At 48.8% G+C, this 17,435-nt stretch overlaps 1 protein-coding gene across 1 annotated transcript in view; it reads right to left on the reverse strand.

Moving 5' to 3' along the window:
* The window catches only part of LOC148525138 (integrin alpha-X-like), a 435,626-nt gene that overhangs the window by 84,279 nt on the left and 333,912 nt on the right, over positions 1-17,435 (reverse strand). Inside the window, exon 12 of the mRNA XM_088471180.1 lies at positions 10,645-10,772. Coding sequence (XP_088327306.1) covers positions 10,645-10,772 — 128 coding nt within the window. The remainder of the gene's footprint in view (positions 1-10,644; positions 10,773-17,435) is intronic.

Genomic DNA, 17,435 nt, shown 5'->3' on the forward strand with positions numbered 1-17,435 from the left:
GGGAGATCAGATAGGGTAATAAGGGCCAGAGCCATTGGAGGGAGAAAGGATAGGGTAATAAGGGCCAGAGCCGTGGAGGGTGATCAGATAGGGTAGTAAGGACCAGAACCATTGGAGGGAGATCAGATAGGGTAGTAAGGAGCCATGGAGGGAGATCAGAGAGGGTAGTAAGGACCAGAGCCATGATGGAGATCAGAGAGGGTAGTAAGGACCAGAGCCATTGGAGAGAGATCAGATAGGATAGTAAGGGCCAGAGCCATTGGAGGGAGATCAGATAGGGTAGTAAGGGCCAGAGCCATGGAGGAAGATCAGATAGGGTAGTAAAGACCAGAGCCATTGGAAGGAGATCAGATAGGATAGTAAGGGCCAGAGCCATTGGAGGGAGATCAGATAGGGTACTAAGGGCCAGAGCCATGGAGGGAGATCAGATAGGGTAGTAAGAACCAGAACCATTGGAGGGAGATCAGATAGGAAAGTAAGGACCAGAGCTATGGAGGGTGATCAGATAGGGTAGTAAGGGCCAGAGCCATTGGAGGGAGATCAGATAGGGTAGTAAGGGTCAGAGCCATTGGAGAGAGATCAGATAGGATAGTAAGGGCCAGAGCCTTTGGAGGGAGATCAGATAGGGTAGTAAAGGCCAGACCCATGGAGGGAGATCAGATAGGGTAGTAAGGGCCAGAGCCATGGAGGGAGATCAGATAGGGTAGTAAGGGTCAGAGCCATGGAGGGAGATCAGATAGGGTAGTAAGGGCCAGAGCCATTGGAGGAAGATCAGATAGGGTAGTAAGGACTAGAGCCATGGAGGGAGATCAGATAGGGTAGTAAGGGCCAGAGCCATTGGAGGGAGATCAGACAGGGTAGTAAAGGCCAGAGCCATGGAGGTAGATCAGATAGGGTAGTAAGGGCCAGAGCCATTGGAGGGAGTTCAGACAGGGTAGTAAGGGCCAGAGGCATTGGAGGAAGATCAGATAGGGTAATAAAGACCAGAGCCATTGGAGGGAGATCAGACAGGGTAGTAAGGACCAGAGCTATTGGAGGAAGATCAGACAGGGTAGTAAGGACCCGAGCCATGGAGGGAGATCAGATAGGGTAGTAAGAACCAGAACCATTGGAGGGAGATCAGATAGGAAAGTATGGACCAGAGCTATGGAGGGTGATCAGATAGGGTAGTAAGAACCAGAACCATTGGAGGGAGATCAGATAGGAAAGTAAGGACCAGAGCTATGGAGGGTGATCCGATAGGGTAGTAAGGGCCTGAGCCATTGGAGGGAGATCAGATAGGGTAGTAAGGGTCAGAGCCATTGGAGAGAGATCAGATAGGATAGTAAGGGCCAGAGCCTTTGGAGGGAGATCAGATAGGGTAGTAAAGGCCAGACCCATGGAGGGAGATCAGATAGGGTAGTAAGGGCCAGAGCCATGGAGGGAGATCAGATAGGGTAGTAAGGGCCAGAGCCATGGAGGGAGATCAGATAAGGTAGTAAGGACCAGAGCCATGGAGGGAGATCAGATAGGGTAGTAAGGGCCAGAGCCATTGGAGGGAGATCAGATAGGGTAGTAAGGGCCAGAGCCATTGGAGAGAGATCAGACAGGGTAGTAAGGGCCAGAGCCATTGGAGGAAGATCAGATAGGGTAGTAAGGACTAGAGCCATGGAGGGAGATCAGATAGGGTAGTAAGGGCCAGAGCCATTGGAGGGAGATCAGATAGGGTAATTAGGGCCAGAGCCGTGGAGGGAGATCAGATAGGGTAGTAAGGACCAGAGCCATTGGAGAGAGATCAGATAGGATAGTAAGGGCCAGAGCCATGGAGGGAGATCAGATAGGGTAGTAAGGGCCAGAGCCATTGGAGGGAGATCAGATAGGGTAGTAAGGGCCAGAGCCATTGGAGAGAGATCAGATAGGGTAGTAAGGGCCAGAGCCATTGGAGGGAGTTCAGACAGGGTAGTAAGGACCAGAGCCATTGGAGGGAGATCAGATAAGGTAGTAAGGGCCAGAGCCATGGAGGGAGATCTGATAGAGTAGTGAGGGCCAGAGCCATGGAGGGAGATCAGATAGGGTAGTAAGGGCCAGAGCCATTTTAGGGAGATCAGATAGGGTTGTAAGGGTCAGAGCCATGGAGGTGTCACGGCTTGTTTATTTTATAGATCTCGCTCGGTACACCTGGGTCTAGCCGACATGCATGAGAGACGAGATGGCTTGATCAACTCTTGTTCATGAGTAACACAGGAAGCTGGTCACTAATGTCAGTGTAGGAACCACAGACTTGTGCTATGCAAGGAAGCTATTATGGAACTGTGGCGATTACCCAGCTTACTGGGCACCTCCATTGCCTAGTGACCTCAGGAGGCCAACTAAACCAGGGAAATGCTCAAGCAACAAGGGTGACCCCAGAACTCAGAGTAGCATAGTACTGGCAAATAGGAACTCAGAACAGGAATTGGAGTCTTATCTATCCAGGGGACAACTTGAGGAAGTTGAATCCCTGGCACCACTCCGACACAAGACCTGGGACTGGAATCAGTGTCGAACTCAGTAACTGCGTGTTAGGAAAGTAGTACAGCTACTGAATACCCTAATGTTCAGACTGTAAACCTCACACTGACCTACGGCTCTGGAACCAGCACCCTTCTCTGACCCAGCCCAAGACAACAGCACACAGTGCAGGGAAATCAATACCACTTAGCATAATAGTATATTATATACCTGTATAACCGCTGAGTACAGAGTAGAACAGCAAAACAAGTAACATGCAATATCCCAGCGGATATATGGCATAGACCACAGGTGAATACAGGTCACAGGTAAATAGCAGAGTGTACTTGCAGGCTGGAGTGCGATGGTAAGCTGACTTATGGGCACTGCAGGCCTAGCAGGTAACAGAGCACACTGGTGGATGGTTCCAAGGTGTTGAATAGAGGGAACGCTGTAATGCTGGCGAAGTGAAGACACAGCAGCAGGTGAGCAGCAGATCCGTGCGCAGCGTGGAAGCTGCAACGCTGACAGAACCGGAACACAGTGGCAGGTGGAATACAGGAGGCTAGCGTGGACGCTGCGGTGCTGGTAGTTGATAATATCCCAGCAATAGATGGAGAGCAGGTCTGCAGCAGAGTGGACGCAACACTCAGGAACAGGTTATAACTTAGCTGGAATAACGGAGTAGCAAGAAGTCATGGAGGACACAGTACAGGATACAGAGCACTCTTGGGGCCTTCAACTTGTCACGACCGGCTGTGTGGAATCCCCTGCTGAGGGGATGAAAGCTGAGGTCCTGGGCTGAGGAAGGATTCAGAGGTGTGGGGCCTGTATGTAAGATCTCCTCATCCACGAACACCAGACGTTGACGAGACCTGACCAATGGTGCGGAGTCTAACCAACCAGGAGGTGTTCACCAGTGACCCCCTCCAAGCGGGATATGGGTTTAGCTGCACCCAGCTGGCAGCTCGCGGTCCTTTGGTCAGGTGTCTGGTACCCACGGGAATTCCCCATGGGAATAGAGAACTTACTACGGTGGCCCTGGAGAACTACTTCTGTACAAGTAGACTTCACCAATGAGGAGATTTGCAATTTGAGCACTGAGGAAGTCCTCTGATGCACAATTGCGCCGAGAGGTGGCACTTGTAATAATACTCAAGGAAGGTAGTTTGACACAGAGTTGCGCCAAGGGTTGCTGCTGATGATACACTCCGGGGTGGTTTCCACACGCAAGATTGCGCACAAAGAGGGTACTAGATAGGTACACATGGGGAATGTTATGGGACGCACTTCTGCACAAGGAGTTGGTATTAGTCAGCACACAGGCTAGATGTTAGGACGCTCTGTTGCACAAGGAGTTGGTATTAGCCAGCACACAGGCTAGATGTTATGATGCTGTGTTGCACAAGGAGTTGGTATTAGTCAGCACACAGGCTAGATGTTATGACGCTCTGTTGCACAAGGAGTTGGTATTAGTCAGCACACAAGGATATCATGAAAAGGGAACCTGGAACGAGGTAGCAGCAGTAAACACTGGATAGCAGCAACATTGCACAGGCAACTTCCTTCCGTCCAGAGAGGCTTTATACCCTAAGGTGCAAGCAGAGGTCTATAAATGAATATAGAGGGCGCTGACAAGAGGTGCTTCTCACAGCAGCTGCAACACGGAGACAGTTAATCTCCAATAAATATGGAAAAACAAAATACAAACAGCGCTGATTGACAATAGATAAGTAACACTTTAATTAACTAAAAAAACTTAAAACACAGATGAATATAAAACCAACAAAGTCAGCATAGATGTTGAACCCTGGAGCACTAATGATGTATATTGTCCTGAAGCACTAATGATGAATGGCAGTAAATATTCCTGAAATGCTATTTGGTCAAGGCAGTCCAATTCAGCAGCACACCGGTGCTGTATTATTACCCACGAGATGAAAAGGTCCACACTGTCCTGAATTAGCGATGGTCCCACACTGAGGTTGGCCAACGCAGATGACCGGACCAGATAGTTAAACGTGGGTGATGTTAATGATATAATCCAAAATCCAAAGCGGCAGCCACCAAGTGAATAGTGCCAATGATGCCAAAAGCCAGGTGATATTGATATCAAGTCCAAGTGTCCAGGGTCAGCTGATAGTCACCTACGCGTTTCACTGCTCTAGGCAGCTTTTTCAAGGTCTATATACCCTAAGGTAGCAGATCATAAGTGGACATCGTCAGCTGACCACTACCCTGCTACCATTGGGTAGAGGGTAGTCAGGTGATGTGAACTGTCATGGCCGCGTCCTTGATGGCGACCACAGTCACCAAGGCACGACGTGGCACACGGATGTCCACATGGCACTAAGAATAATGCTCAGCGTGTTACCCGCCGCTGCACCTGGCGTCTGACCACCCGAAGGATCAGGGGAAGCCGGGCACTGCGGTGAGTAACAGCTGATCCTAGGCCGCAACCTGACAGAACTACAGTATCCAGGCTAGGAACACAGTGTTCAGGGAGTGGGTTACACACAGGAGTTAGCTGATATAGGGAGGGGTCTCTACCCATTGGCCTAGCAGAACAGGTGAGTGCATCAGGTGCAGCAGTAATCACAGGGAGATGTTCCTGTGATGTTTTGAGACAGAAATAAATGAATGTCTGGTTTTCACAGGGATGCTAAGACCCCAATGAGTGACAGGAGGGATATCAGATAGGGTAGTAAGACCCCAATGAGTGACAGGAGGGATATCAGATAGGGTAGTAAGACCCCAATGAGTGACAGGAGGGATATCAGATAGGGTAGTAAGACCCCAATGAGTGACAGGAGGGATATCAGATAGGGTAGTAAGACCCCAATGAGTGACAGGAGGGATATCAGATAGGGTAGTAAGACCCCAATGAGTGACAGGAGGGATATCAGATAGGGTAGTAAGACCCCAATGAGTGACAGGAGGGATATCAGATAGGGTAGTAAGGCCACAGAAATTAAAGGGCGGTCAAAAAGAAATAAGAAAGATATGCCATGGAGAGGAGGTCACAAAGTGGTGGGGTCTGTTTAGACCACACAGCTGATTACTGGGACCGACTCCCGGCTCTGCTCTCCCCGTTAGAGCGGAGCAGGAGGCCAGTAACCGGGGGAGACCCTGGATAACGCCACCTCCAGGTGGCGTTATTATCACAGAGCTTTCCCCGGTATTTTTTTACAATTTATTTTTAGTAACTTTGGTCGGATCACATTTCCCATTACAGTTATGGGAAATGCGATCTGCTTTACTAAAAATAAGTGATAATCAGGGGTTGGAGTAGAATTTTACGAATTCTACTCCAATTGCCCTGTAATAACTACAGGTGATACTAACATAATGTGACAAGGGTGTGACAACACAAAACCGCATTTATCACTTTATTTTAGTAAAAATAATGTTAATAAATAGAGCCCTTATCTCCAGCATTTTCTGTGCTGTGTGTCCCAGACCTGGCCTGCTCTGACCTCTGTCTCCTAAGGATCTGCCCAGGCCCCTGAATTCTGGAGCAGACAACCAGGAGCAACATCTCATACAATGCCTCCATTGGCTGGCATTCTGCTTAAATTCCTCCCGCCTGCTGGAAATCCTGGTATATCTGCGGCTTTGCTTAGTATCCGGTTGCAGCCGCTACAGTTTCTATACTAAAAATTCAAAGCCTTCCTAAAGAAGACTGTGATCATGCAGTGAGTTACTGAATCATTGCGCTATACACTGGGAGCTGTTGCTGGGGATTTTTTGCCCTAAAAAAGACAAATTGGCATTCAAGCTTTGGAGTGGACCTCTCCTCTTGCTCTGTTACATAATTGTTCAGCTTTTATAGATTGCTTTTTGTAGAGTCATTATGAGCCCGGCTGGGAGTCAATGGCTGCAAGTTTCCATCAACAGTCAAAAGTCCAATCAGTGCAGGACTTCTGAGGCTTCAGACAGATTCTCCCATATTATGTGGGCAAACTAGTGAGGTCCTGGCCTGGGGAAACAGCTGCCATGGTTCTTGCCTCAATAAAGTCAGTTCCCTCAAAACTAAACTTGTTGGGGTTAGGATTGTGCCATAGATATGGTACCAGGTATGTCTCCAGCCTGTGGTCGGGTTCACCCACTGCCTGTACCTGAGACCTAAGCCATACATGAGTCCATTAATGAGAACGTTGAAAGAATATTTACCCAGCCATACACTTATCCAGCTGAGGCTAAATTATTTGTGAAAATAAGAAAAGGATGGAGACTTCTGGAAATGTACATATTATTTATATCATATCGCTAAAATAACAAATTTAATCTTCCATTGATCTCACATATATATATATATGTGTGTGTGTGTGACACACGCAGCAAACATGCACACATAACATACACACACAACATACTTGCATACATGCACATAGCAGATTTACACACACCCTAGTTGCCAGGCTGCTGCTCGGGTGGCCGTACTGATCCTCCCTTTTCCCTGGGACTCCTATGTCTCACACACATACATCCCAAACACCCTTCCCCCTCCAGGACTTCAATGTCACACACACACACACATACATACATCACACACACACACACATACATCACACACACACACACACACACAAACACATACAACACACATACCACCTACCCGGGCCAACACTAGTAACAAGAGTGAACTGACCTGACTCTTCAGGGTTTGAGCCTCTCAGTGACTTGCCGCCTTCCCGCGCCGCGCCGCGCCCAACAGCTCCTCCATCCCTCGTCAGCACTGTGGGAGTTCTCTGGAGAGACGTCATGACTCTCCTCAAAGCCAGTGCGCCAAGCTGGAGTCGGGGGAGGCGGAGCTCGCAGAAGGGTTGTGGATAGATCCCCTTCCGTAGATGTACCTATGGAAAGGGGATCTAGCATCAACCTTCACAGTAGCCAGGACAGCCGGGTGCACCGCTGATATACAACACAGCGGGCGCCCGGCAAATACACATTGCAGCAGCTGCCGGACAGACCTCTCTCCAGAGAACTCCCACAGAGCATTTCCCCCTCTGTACGGCCACCCGGGTTACAGCCCGAGACGGAGACAAGACTGTCTCCGTCTATAAAAAAAAAAATTTGGTTGGTCAGGGGGGGTTTCTGGGTACTCGGAAACCCCCCCTGCGTGCGCTAGTGATTTATAGTAAATTGTATTTCCGGAGGGCGTACAAACTCAACGTCATCAAACCAGTGATGAATGGAAGATGGCATTCAATACCAAGGTTGGCACCATCACCAGGTATGCCTTTTAGATTTGGCAACACCACAGTTGTGTTTCAGAGACTTCACCAACAAGGTCTTCTGTATAAATTTGTTTTCATTAACTTAGACAACATTTTAAACTTTTCTCAGTATTTGTCAGATCCTAGAAACCACGCGAGTCCTCGCTTCCCTTTGAGAGAATCAGTTGTGTTCTAAAATTCAGTAATGTCACTTTGAACAATCCTCGGTTTCATTCACGGGCTATTGTACATCCGCTCTTGCACTGGCCTTCAGATGGATTTGAAGAAACTGAAAGCCTTCAAAGGTTGACCACAACCATTTGGATTAAAGTTTACTCAACATTTCCACATGTTCACCATTTATGACAGACAGTTCATTAAAAGATAAAAAGACATTCCACTCCGATTAGCAAATCTGTGTAGTCTAAAATATGGCCAGTCATAGTCATTGAATCTTTCCAACAGTTGGAAAAGCTTTTACGGTATGTTTGCGCCAATCCTCAGTTAAGGAGACTCTAATCTGCCTTTTTATCTTGAAATCGATGCTTCCGCTTTAGATTTTGGTGAGGTCCTGTTCCAACACTTAGTACCTTGTACAGTAAGTTACACCGCTGTGGGCTTTTTCTAAGAAGTTTTACACTGCAGAAATGAATTACGGGATCGTACAAAGGAAGTCTTTGCTTTTAATCTCTCAAAATACAAATTGAAACATCTCCTTGAGGTTGCTACCTGTACTGTAATAATTTTCATGGACCTCAAAATCTATTGTATTTAGAATCTACCCAATGACTTTACCCCCATCAAGCCAGATGGTCCCTCTTGTTCTCCCCACTCAACTGGTCATCACATTCCAACCAAGGACAAAGAATTCCAAGGCTGACTTTTGTCTCCAACTGCTCCTGTCCAAGTTCAAAAACAAGAGGAATACAAAGTCAAAAAGATCCTGGATCCCAATTTCTATAAAATGAACCTCTGTTTCCTTGTGGACTGCAAGAATGAGCTTGGATAAAAGCCTCTGACATTCATACTCCTTGCCTCCTCAAGCAATTCTATGTCCAATTTCCAGAAGAGCCATTTATAGAGTGTTCAGAGTCATCTCTAAGAAAGTTGTGAACGTCTATAACTTACTTAGCCCATTGGAGGCTTCCTGCCCCTAGTCATGCCTGGGCTCCTGCTTGGTATGGTGAGCTCCCTACAGCATACAGCCATCCTTCCTTGTCCAGGGTCACTTTGGGGGCTGTACAAGATCTGTAATAACTTAAACAATTATTTAGCTAACCTCTGATGTCAGAAGGGCATGAAGTCTGATCTAGACACTGCCTATGTAAGTCTCACACAGTGGCAGGATGCTGTCAGAGAGTCAGATCCCTCAGCCTTACTCCAGTGTACTCCTGTATTTATGCTGCTGACTAACCATATTCCACACCTTACTGGTTCCCTATCTACGCAATCTTTCCTGTGGGCTCCGGTTAGTGTAAGGCTGCAGTTAGGATTAGGGTTAGGCTGCGATTAAGGTTAGATTTAGGCTGTGGTTAGTGTAAGGCTGCAGTCAGGATTAAGGTTAGGTGATGGTTAGTGTAAAGCTGCAGTCAGGATTAGGGCTAGGTGATGGTTAGTGTAAGGCTGCAGTTAGGATTAGGGTTAGGTGATGGTTAGTGTAAGGCTGCAGTTAGGATTAGGGTTAGGTGATGGTTAGTGTAAGGCTGCAGTTAGGATTAGGATTAGGTGATGGTTAGTGTAAGGCTGCAGTTAGGATTAGGGTTAGGTGATGGTTAGTGTAAGGCTGCAGTTAGGATTAGAGCTAGGTGATGGTTAGTGTAAGGCTGCAGTTAGGATTAGAGCTAGGTGATGGTTAGTGTAAGGCTGTAGTTAGGATTAGGGTTAGGTGATGGTTAGTGTAAGGCTGCAGTTAGGATTAGGTGATGGTTAGTGTAAGGCTGCAGTTAGGATTAGGGCTAGGTGATGGTTAGTGTAAGGCTGCAGTTAGGATTAGAGCTAGGTGATGGTTAGTGTAAGGCTGTAGTTAGGATTAGGGTTAGGTGATGGTTAGTGTAAGGCTGTAGTTAGGATTAGAGCTAGGTGATGGTTAGTGTAAGGCTGTAGTTAGGATTAGGGTTAGGTGATGGTTAGTGTAAGGCTGCAGTTAGGATTAGGTGATGGTTAGTGTAAGGCTGCAGTTAGGATTAGGGCTAGGTGATGGTTAGTGTAAGGCTGCAGTTAGGATTAGAGCTAGGTGATGGTTAGTGTAAGGCTGCAGTTAGGATTAGGGTTAGGTGATGGTTAGTGTAAGGCTGTAGTTAGGATTAGGGCTAGGTGATGGTTAGTGTAAGGCTGCAGTTAGGATTAGGGCTAGGTGATGGTTAGTCTAAGGCTGTAGTTAGGATTAGGGTTAGGTGATGGTTAGTGTGAGGCTGCAGTTAGGATTAGGGTTAGGTGATGGTTAGAGTTAGGCTGCAGTTAGGATTAGAGTTAGGTGATGGTTAGTGTAAGGCTGCAGTTAGGATTAGGGTTAGGTGATGGTTAGTGTAAGGCTGCAGTTAGGATTAGAGTTAGGTGATGGTTAGTGTAAGGCTGCAGTTAGGATTAGGGTTAGGTGATGGTTAGTGTAAGGCTGCAGTTAGGATTAGAGTTAGGTGATGGTTAGTGTAAGGCTGCAGTTAGGATTAGGGTTAGGTGATGGTTAGTCTAAGGCTGTAGTTACGATTAGGGTTAGGTGATGGTTAGTCTAAGGCTGTAGTTAGAATTAGAGTTAGGTGATGGTTAGTGTAAGGCTGCAGTTAGGATTAGGGCTAGGTGATGGTTAGTGTAAGGCTGCAGGCAGGATTAGGGTTAGGTGACGGTTAGTGTTAGGGCTAGATGCAGAATGAATGCTAATACACTCTGTAATGTGTGTTGTTTGTGGCACACCCCGGGAAGATGGAGAAAGCAGGTGACAGTAATAATTCCTTTTTCTCACCTCAGTATAAGAACTCTCCCATCACCCCCCACAGCCAGCTCAGTGAGGTTGTCCTGTTTGTTTAAATTTCCAGTTACTGATCTTCCAAAGTACATGATATTTTCAGTGACCTGCCGGCCAGCAATGCGCTATGAAAGAGATTGAGAGGTTAGTGTGACAACCCTATATGTGCAGCACATACTGTATTGTGTGTGAGGGGGTATACACAGCATCTAAGGGGGTGCATAAGGTTATTGTGCAGTGTGTGAGGGGGTATACACAGCATCTAAGGGGGTGTATAAGGTATTGTGCAGTGTGTGAGGGGGTATACACAGCATCTAAGGGGGTGTATAAGGTATTGTGCAGTGTGTGAGGGGGTATACACAGCATCTAAGGGGGTGTATAAGGTATTGTGCAGTGTGTGAGGGGGTATACACAGCATCTAAGGGGGTGTATAAGGTATTGTGCAGTGTGCAAGGGGGTATACACAGCATCGAAGGGGGTGTATAAGGTATTGTGCAGTATGTGACGGGGTATAAACAGCATCTAAGGGGGTGTATAAGGTATTGTGCAGTGTGTGAGGGGGTATACACAGCATCTAAGGGGGTGGATAAAGTGTTTGTGCAGTGTGCAAGGGGGTATACACAGCATTTAAGGGGGTGTATAAGGTATTGTGCAGTGTGTGAGGGGGTATACACAGCATATAAGGGGGTGTATAAGGTATTGTGCAGTGTGTGAGGGGGTATACACAGCATCTAAGGGGGTGTATAAGGTATTGTGCAGTGTGTGAGGGGGTATACACAGCATCTAAGGGGGTGTATAAGGTATTGTGCAGTGTGTGAGAGGGTATACACAGCATCTAAGGGGGTGTATAAGGTATTGTGCAGTGTGTGAGGGGGTATACACAGCATCTAAGGGGGTGTATAAGGTATTGTGCAGTGTGTGAGGGGTTATACACAGCATCTAAGGGGGTGGATAAAGTGTTTGTGCAGTGTGCAAGGGGGTATACACAGCATCTAAGGGGGTGTATAAGGTATTGTGCAGTATGTGACGGGGTATAAACAGCATCTAAGGGGGTGTATAAGGTATTGTGCAGTGTGTGAGGGGGTATACACAGCATCTAAGGGGGTGTATAAATTGTTTGTGCAATACAGCACTTGCTGTCCAATGGTGCATGTACTATTCGAAAGCACCAAATTGGGAATCCTTTGTATGGTATCTCTCTCCCAAAAAAGTCAGCACTGGGTAGTGCATGGGCTTACTAGAGGCTAACGGGTGTGGATTAAGATCTACAGTAAAAAGGTTGACAGTGTCTAGGTAGACACCAACTGGTAGACAGTCAGTAGGTTGACAGGTACAAAAGGTTGACATGGTCAAAATGGTCAACTTATTTTCTAACTCTAATCTTCACTCTAACCCTCCCCTTGGAGCATAGCCCTAACTGATCCTCCTAGTGCCTAACCCTAACTGTCCCTCCTAGTGCCTAACCCTCCTAACTGTCCCTCCTAGTGCCTAACCTTAACTGTTCCTCCTAGTACCTAACCCTAACAGTCTGTCCCAGTGCCTAGCCCTAACTTACTCTCCTAGTGCCTAACCCATTCTCCTAGTGCCAAACCATAACTGTCCTTCCTAGTGCCTAACCCTAACTGTCCCTCCTAGTGACTAACCCTAACTGTCCCTCCTAGTGCCTAACCCTAACTGTCCCTCCTAGTGCTTAACCCTAACTGTCCCAACTAGTGCCTAACCCTAAGTGTCCCTCCTAGTGCCTAACCCTAACCGTCCCTCCAAGTGCCTAACCCTAACCCTCCCTCCTAGTGCCTAACCCTAACTGTCCCTCCTAGTACCTAACCCTAACTGTTCCTCCTAGTGCCTAACCCTAACTGTCCCTCCTAGTACCTAACCCTAACTGTCCCTCCTAGTGCCTAACCCTAACTGTCCCTCTTAGTGCCTAACCCTCACTGACCCTCCTAGTACCTAACCCTAACTGTGCCTCCTAGTGCCTAACCCTAACTGTCACTCCTAGTGCCTAACCTTCACTCCTATTGCCTAACCCTAACCCTCCCTCCTAGTGCCTAACCCTATCCGTCTCTCCTAGTGCCTAACCGTCCATCCTAGTGCCTAACCCTGCTAACTGTCCCTCCTAGTGCCTAACCCTAACTGTCCCTCCTAGTGCCTAACCCTATCTGTCCCTCCTAGTGCCTAACCCTAACTGTCCCTCCTAGTGCCTAACCCTAACTGTCCCTCCAAGTGCCTAACCCTAACCCTCCCTCCTAGTGCCTAACCCTAACTGTCCCTCCAAGTGCCTAACCCTAACTGTCCCTCCTAGTGCCTAACCCTAACTGTCCCTCCTAGTGCCTAACCCTAACTGTCCTTTCTAGTCCCTAACCCTAACTGTCCCTCCTAATACCTAACCCTAACTGTCCCTCCTAGTGCCTAACCCTAACTGTCCTTTCTAGTCCCTAACCCTAACTGTCCCTCCTAATACCTAACCCTAACTGTCCTTCCCAGTGCCTAACCCTATATGTCCCTCCTAGTGCCTAACCCTAACTGTCCCTCCTAATAGCTAACCCTAACTGTCCCTCCTAGTGCCTAACCCTAACTGTCCCTCCTAGTGCCTCACCCTAACTGTCCCTCCTAGTGTCTAACCCTATCTGTCCCTCCTAGTGCCTAACCCTATCTGTCCCTCCTATTGCCTAACGTCCCTCCTAGTGCCTAACCCTAACTGTCCCTCCTAGTGCCTAACCCCAACTGTCCCTCCTAGTGCCTAACCCTAACTGTCCCTCCTAGTGCCTAACCCTATCTGTCCCTCCTAGGGCCCAACCCTAACTGTCCCTCCTAGTGCCTAACCCTAACTGTCCCTCCTATTGCCTAACCTTCCCTCCTATTGCCTAACCCTAACCCTCCCTCCTAGTGCCTAACCCTATCCATCTCTCCTAGTGCCTAACCCTAACTGTCCCTCCTAGTGCCTAACCCTTACTGTCCCTTCTAGTGCCCAACCCTGCTAACTGTCCATCCTAGTGCCTAACCCTAACAGTCCCTCCTAGTGCCTAACCCTAACTGTCCCTCCTAGTGCCTAACCCTATCTGTCCCTCCTAGTGCCTAACCCTAACTGTCCATCCTAGTGCCTAACCCTAACTGTCCCTCCTAGTGCCTAACCCTAACCCTCCCTCCTAGTGCCTAACCCTAACTGTCCCTCCTAGTGCCTAACCATAATTGTCCCTCCTAGTGCCTAACCCTAACTGTCCCTCCTAGTGCCTAACCCCAACTGTCCCTCCTAGTGCCTAACCCTAACTGTCCTTCCTAGTGCCTAACCCTCCTAACTGTCATTCCCAGTGACTAACCCTATATGTCCCTCCTAGTGCCTAACCCTAACTGTCCCTCCTAATACCTAACCCTAACTGTCCCTCCTAGTGCCTAACCCTAACTCTCCCTCCTAGTGCCTAACCCTTACTGTCCCTCCTATTGCCTAACCCTTACTGTCCCTCCTAGTGCCTAACCCTAACCATCCGTTCTAGTGTCTAACCCTATCTGTCCCTCCTATTGCGTAACCCTAACTGTCCCTCCTAGTGCCTAACCCTAACTGTCCCTCCTAGTGCCTAACCCTAACTGTCCCTTCTAGTGCCTAACACTATCTGTCCCTCCTAGTGCCCAACCCTAACTGTCCCTCCTAGTGCCTAACCCTATCTGTCCCTCCTAGTGCCCAACCCTAACTGTCCCTCCTAGTACCTAACCCTAACTGTCTCTGCTAGTGCCTAACCCTAACAGACCCTCCTAGTACCTAACCCTAACTGTCCCTCCTAGTACCTAACCCTAACCGTCCCTCCTAGTGCCTAACCCTAACCGTCCCTCCTAGTGCCTAACTCTAACCCTCCATCCTAGTGCCTAACCCTAACCCTCCCACCTAGTGCCTAACCCTATCCGTCTATCCTAGTGCCTAACCCTAACTGTCCCTCCTAGTGCCTAACCCTTAATGTCCCTGCTAGTGCCTAACCCTAACCCTCCCTCCTAGCGCCTAACCCTAACTGTCCTGCCTAGTGCCTAACCCTAACTGTCCCTCCTAGTGCCTAACCCTAACTGTCCCTCCTAGTGCCTAACCCTAACCATCCCGCCTAGTGCCTAACCCTAACCGTTCCTCCTAGTGCCTAACCCTAACCCTCCATCCTAGTGCCTAACCCTAACCCTCCATCCTAGTGCCTAACCCAAACCCTCCCTCCTAGTGCCTAACCCTATCTGTCTCTCCTTGTGCCTAACCCTAACTGTCCCTCCTAGTGCCTAACCCTATCTGTCCCTCCTAGTGCCTAACCCTAACTGTTCCTCCTAGTACCTAACCCTATCTGTCCCTCCTAGTGCCTAACCCTAACTGTCCCTCCTAGTGCCTAACCCTAACTGTCCCTCCTAGTGCCTAACCCTAACTGTTCCTCCTAGTACCTAACCCTAACAGTCTGTCCCAGTGCCTAGCCCTAACTTACTCTCCTAGTGCCTAACCCTTTCTCCTAGTGCCTAACCATAACTGTCCCTCCTATTGCCTAACCCTTACTGTCCCTCCTAGTGCCTAACCCTTACTGTCCCTCCTAGTGCCTAATCCTAACCATCCGTTCTAGTGTCTAACCCTATCTGTCCCTCCTATTGCCTAACCCTAACTGTCCCTCCTAGTGCCTAACACTAACTGTCCCTCCTAGTGCCTAACCCCAACTGTCCCTCCTAGTGCCTAACCCTATCTGTCCCTCCTAGTGCCTAACTCTATCTGTCCCTCCTAGTGCCTAACCCTAACTGTCCCTCCTAGTGCCTAACCCTAACTGTCCCTCCTATTGCCTAACCCTCCCTCCTATTGCCTAACCTTAACTGTCCCTCCTAGTACCTATCCCTAACTGTCTCTCCTAGTGCCTAACCCTAACTGTCCCTCCTAGTACCTAACCCTAACTGTGCCTCCTAGTGCCTAACCCTAACTGTCACTCCTAGTGCCTAACCTTCACTCCTATTGCCTAACCCTAACCCTCCCTCCTAGTGCCTAAACCTATCCGTCTCTCCTAGTGCCTAACCGTCCATCCTAGTGCCTAACCCTGCTAACTGTCCCTCCTAGTGCCTAACCCTAACTGTCCCTCCTAGTGCCTAACCCTATCTGTCCCTCCTAGTGCCTAACCCTAACTGTCCCTCCTAGTGCCTAACCCTAACTGTCCCTCCAAGTGCCTAACCCTAACCCTCCCTCCTAGTGCCTAACCCTAACTGTCCCTCCAAGTGCCTAACCCTAACTGTCCCTCCTAGTGCCTAACCCTAACTGTCCCTCCTAGTGCCTAACCCTAACTGTCCTTTCTAGTCCCTAACCCTAACTGTCCCTCCTAATACCTAACCCTAACTGTCCCTCCTAGTGCCTAACCCTAACTGTCCTTTCTAGTCCCTAACCCTAACTGTCCCTCCTAATACCTAACCCTAACTGTCCTTCCCAGTGCCTAACCCTATATGTCCCTCCTAGTGCCTAACCCTAACTGTCCCTCCTAATAGCTAACCCTAACTGTCCCTCCTAGTGCCTAACCCTAACTGTCCCTCCTAGTGCCTCACCCTAACTGTCCCTCCTAGTGTCTAACCCTATCTGTCCCTCCTAGTGCCTAACCCTATCTGTCCCTCCTATTGCCTAACGTCCCTCCTAGTGCCTAACCCTAACTGTCCCTCCTAGTGCCTAACCCCAACTGTCCCTCCTAGTGCCTAACCCTAACTGTCCCTCCTAGTGCCTAACCCTATCTGTCCCTCCTAGGGCCCAACCCTAACAGTCCCTCCTAGTGCCTAACCCTAACTGTCCCTCCTATTGCCTAACCTTCCCTCCTATTGCCTAACCCTAACCCTCCCTCCTAGTGCCTAACCCTATCCATCTCTCCTAGTGCCTAACCCTAACTGTCCCTCCTAGTGCCTAACCCTTACTGTCCCTTCTAGTGCCCAACCCTGCTAACTGTCCATCCTAGTGCCTAACCCTAACAGTCCCTCCTAGTGCCTAACCCTAACTGTCCCTCCTAGTGCCTAACCCTATCTGTCCCTCCTAGTGCCTAACCCTAACTGTCCATCCTAGTGCCTAACCCTAACTGTCCCTCCTAGTGCCTAACCCTAACCCTCCCTCCTAGTGCCTAACCCTAACTGTCCCTCCTAGTGCCTAACCATAATTGTCCCTCCTAGTGCCTAACCCTAACTGTCCCTCCTAGTGCCTAACCCCAACTGTCCCTCCTAGTGCCTAACCCTAACTGTCCTTCCTAGTGCCTAACCCTCCTAACTGTCATTCCCAGTGACTAACCCTATATGTCCCTCCTAGTGCCTAACCCTAACTGTCCCTCCTAATACCTAACCCTAACTGTCCCTCCTAGTGCCTAACCCTAACTCTCCCTCCTAGTGCCTAACCCTTACTGTCCCTCCTATTGCCTAACCCTTACTGTCCCTCCTAGTGCCTAACCCTAACCATCCGTTCTAGTGTCTAACCCTATCTGTCCCTCCTATTGCGTAACCCTAACTGTCCCTCCTAGTGCCTAACCCTAACTGTCCCTCCTAGTGCCTAACCCTAACTGTCCCTTCTAGTGCCTAACACTATCTGTCCCTCCTAGTGCCCAACCCTAACTGTCCCTCCTAGTGCCTAACCCTATCTGTCCCTCCTAGTGCCCAACCCTAACTGTCCCTCCTAGTACCTAACCCTAACTGTCTCTGCTAGTGCCTAACCCTAACAGACCCTCCTAGTACCTAACCCTAACTGTCCCTCCTAGTACCTAACCCTAACCGTCCCTCCTAGTGCCTAACCCTAACCGTCCCTCCTAGTGCCTAACCCTAACCCTCCATCC

The sequence above is a fragment of the Taudactylus pleione genome, unplaced genomic scaffold, assembly GCF_031769625.1.
Source record: "Taudactylus pleione unplaced genomic scaffold, aTauple2 ptg000112l, whole genome shotgun sequence".
Classification (NCBI taxonomy): Eukaryota; Metazoa; Chordata; class Amphibia; order Anura; family Myobatrachidae; genus Taudactylus; species Taudactylus pleione.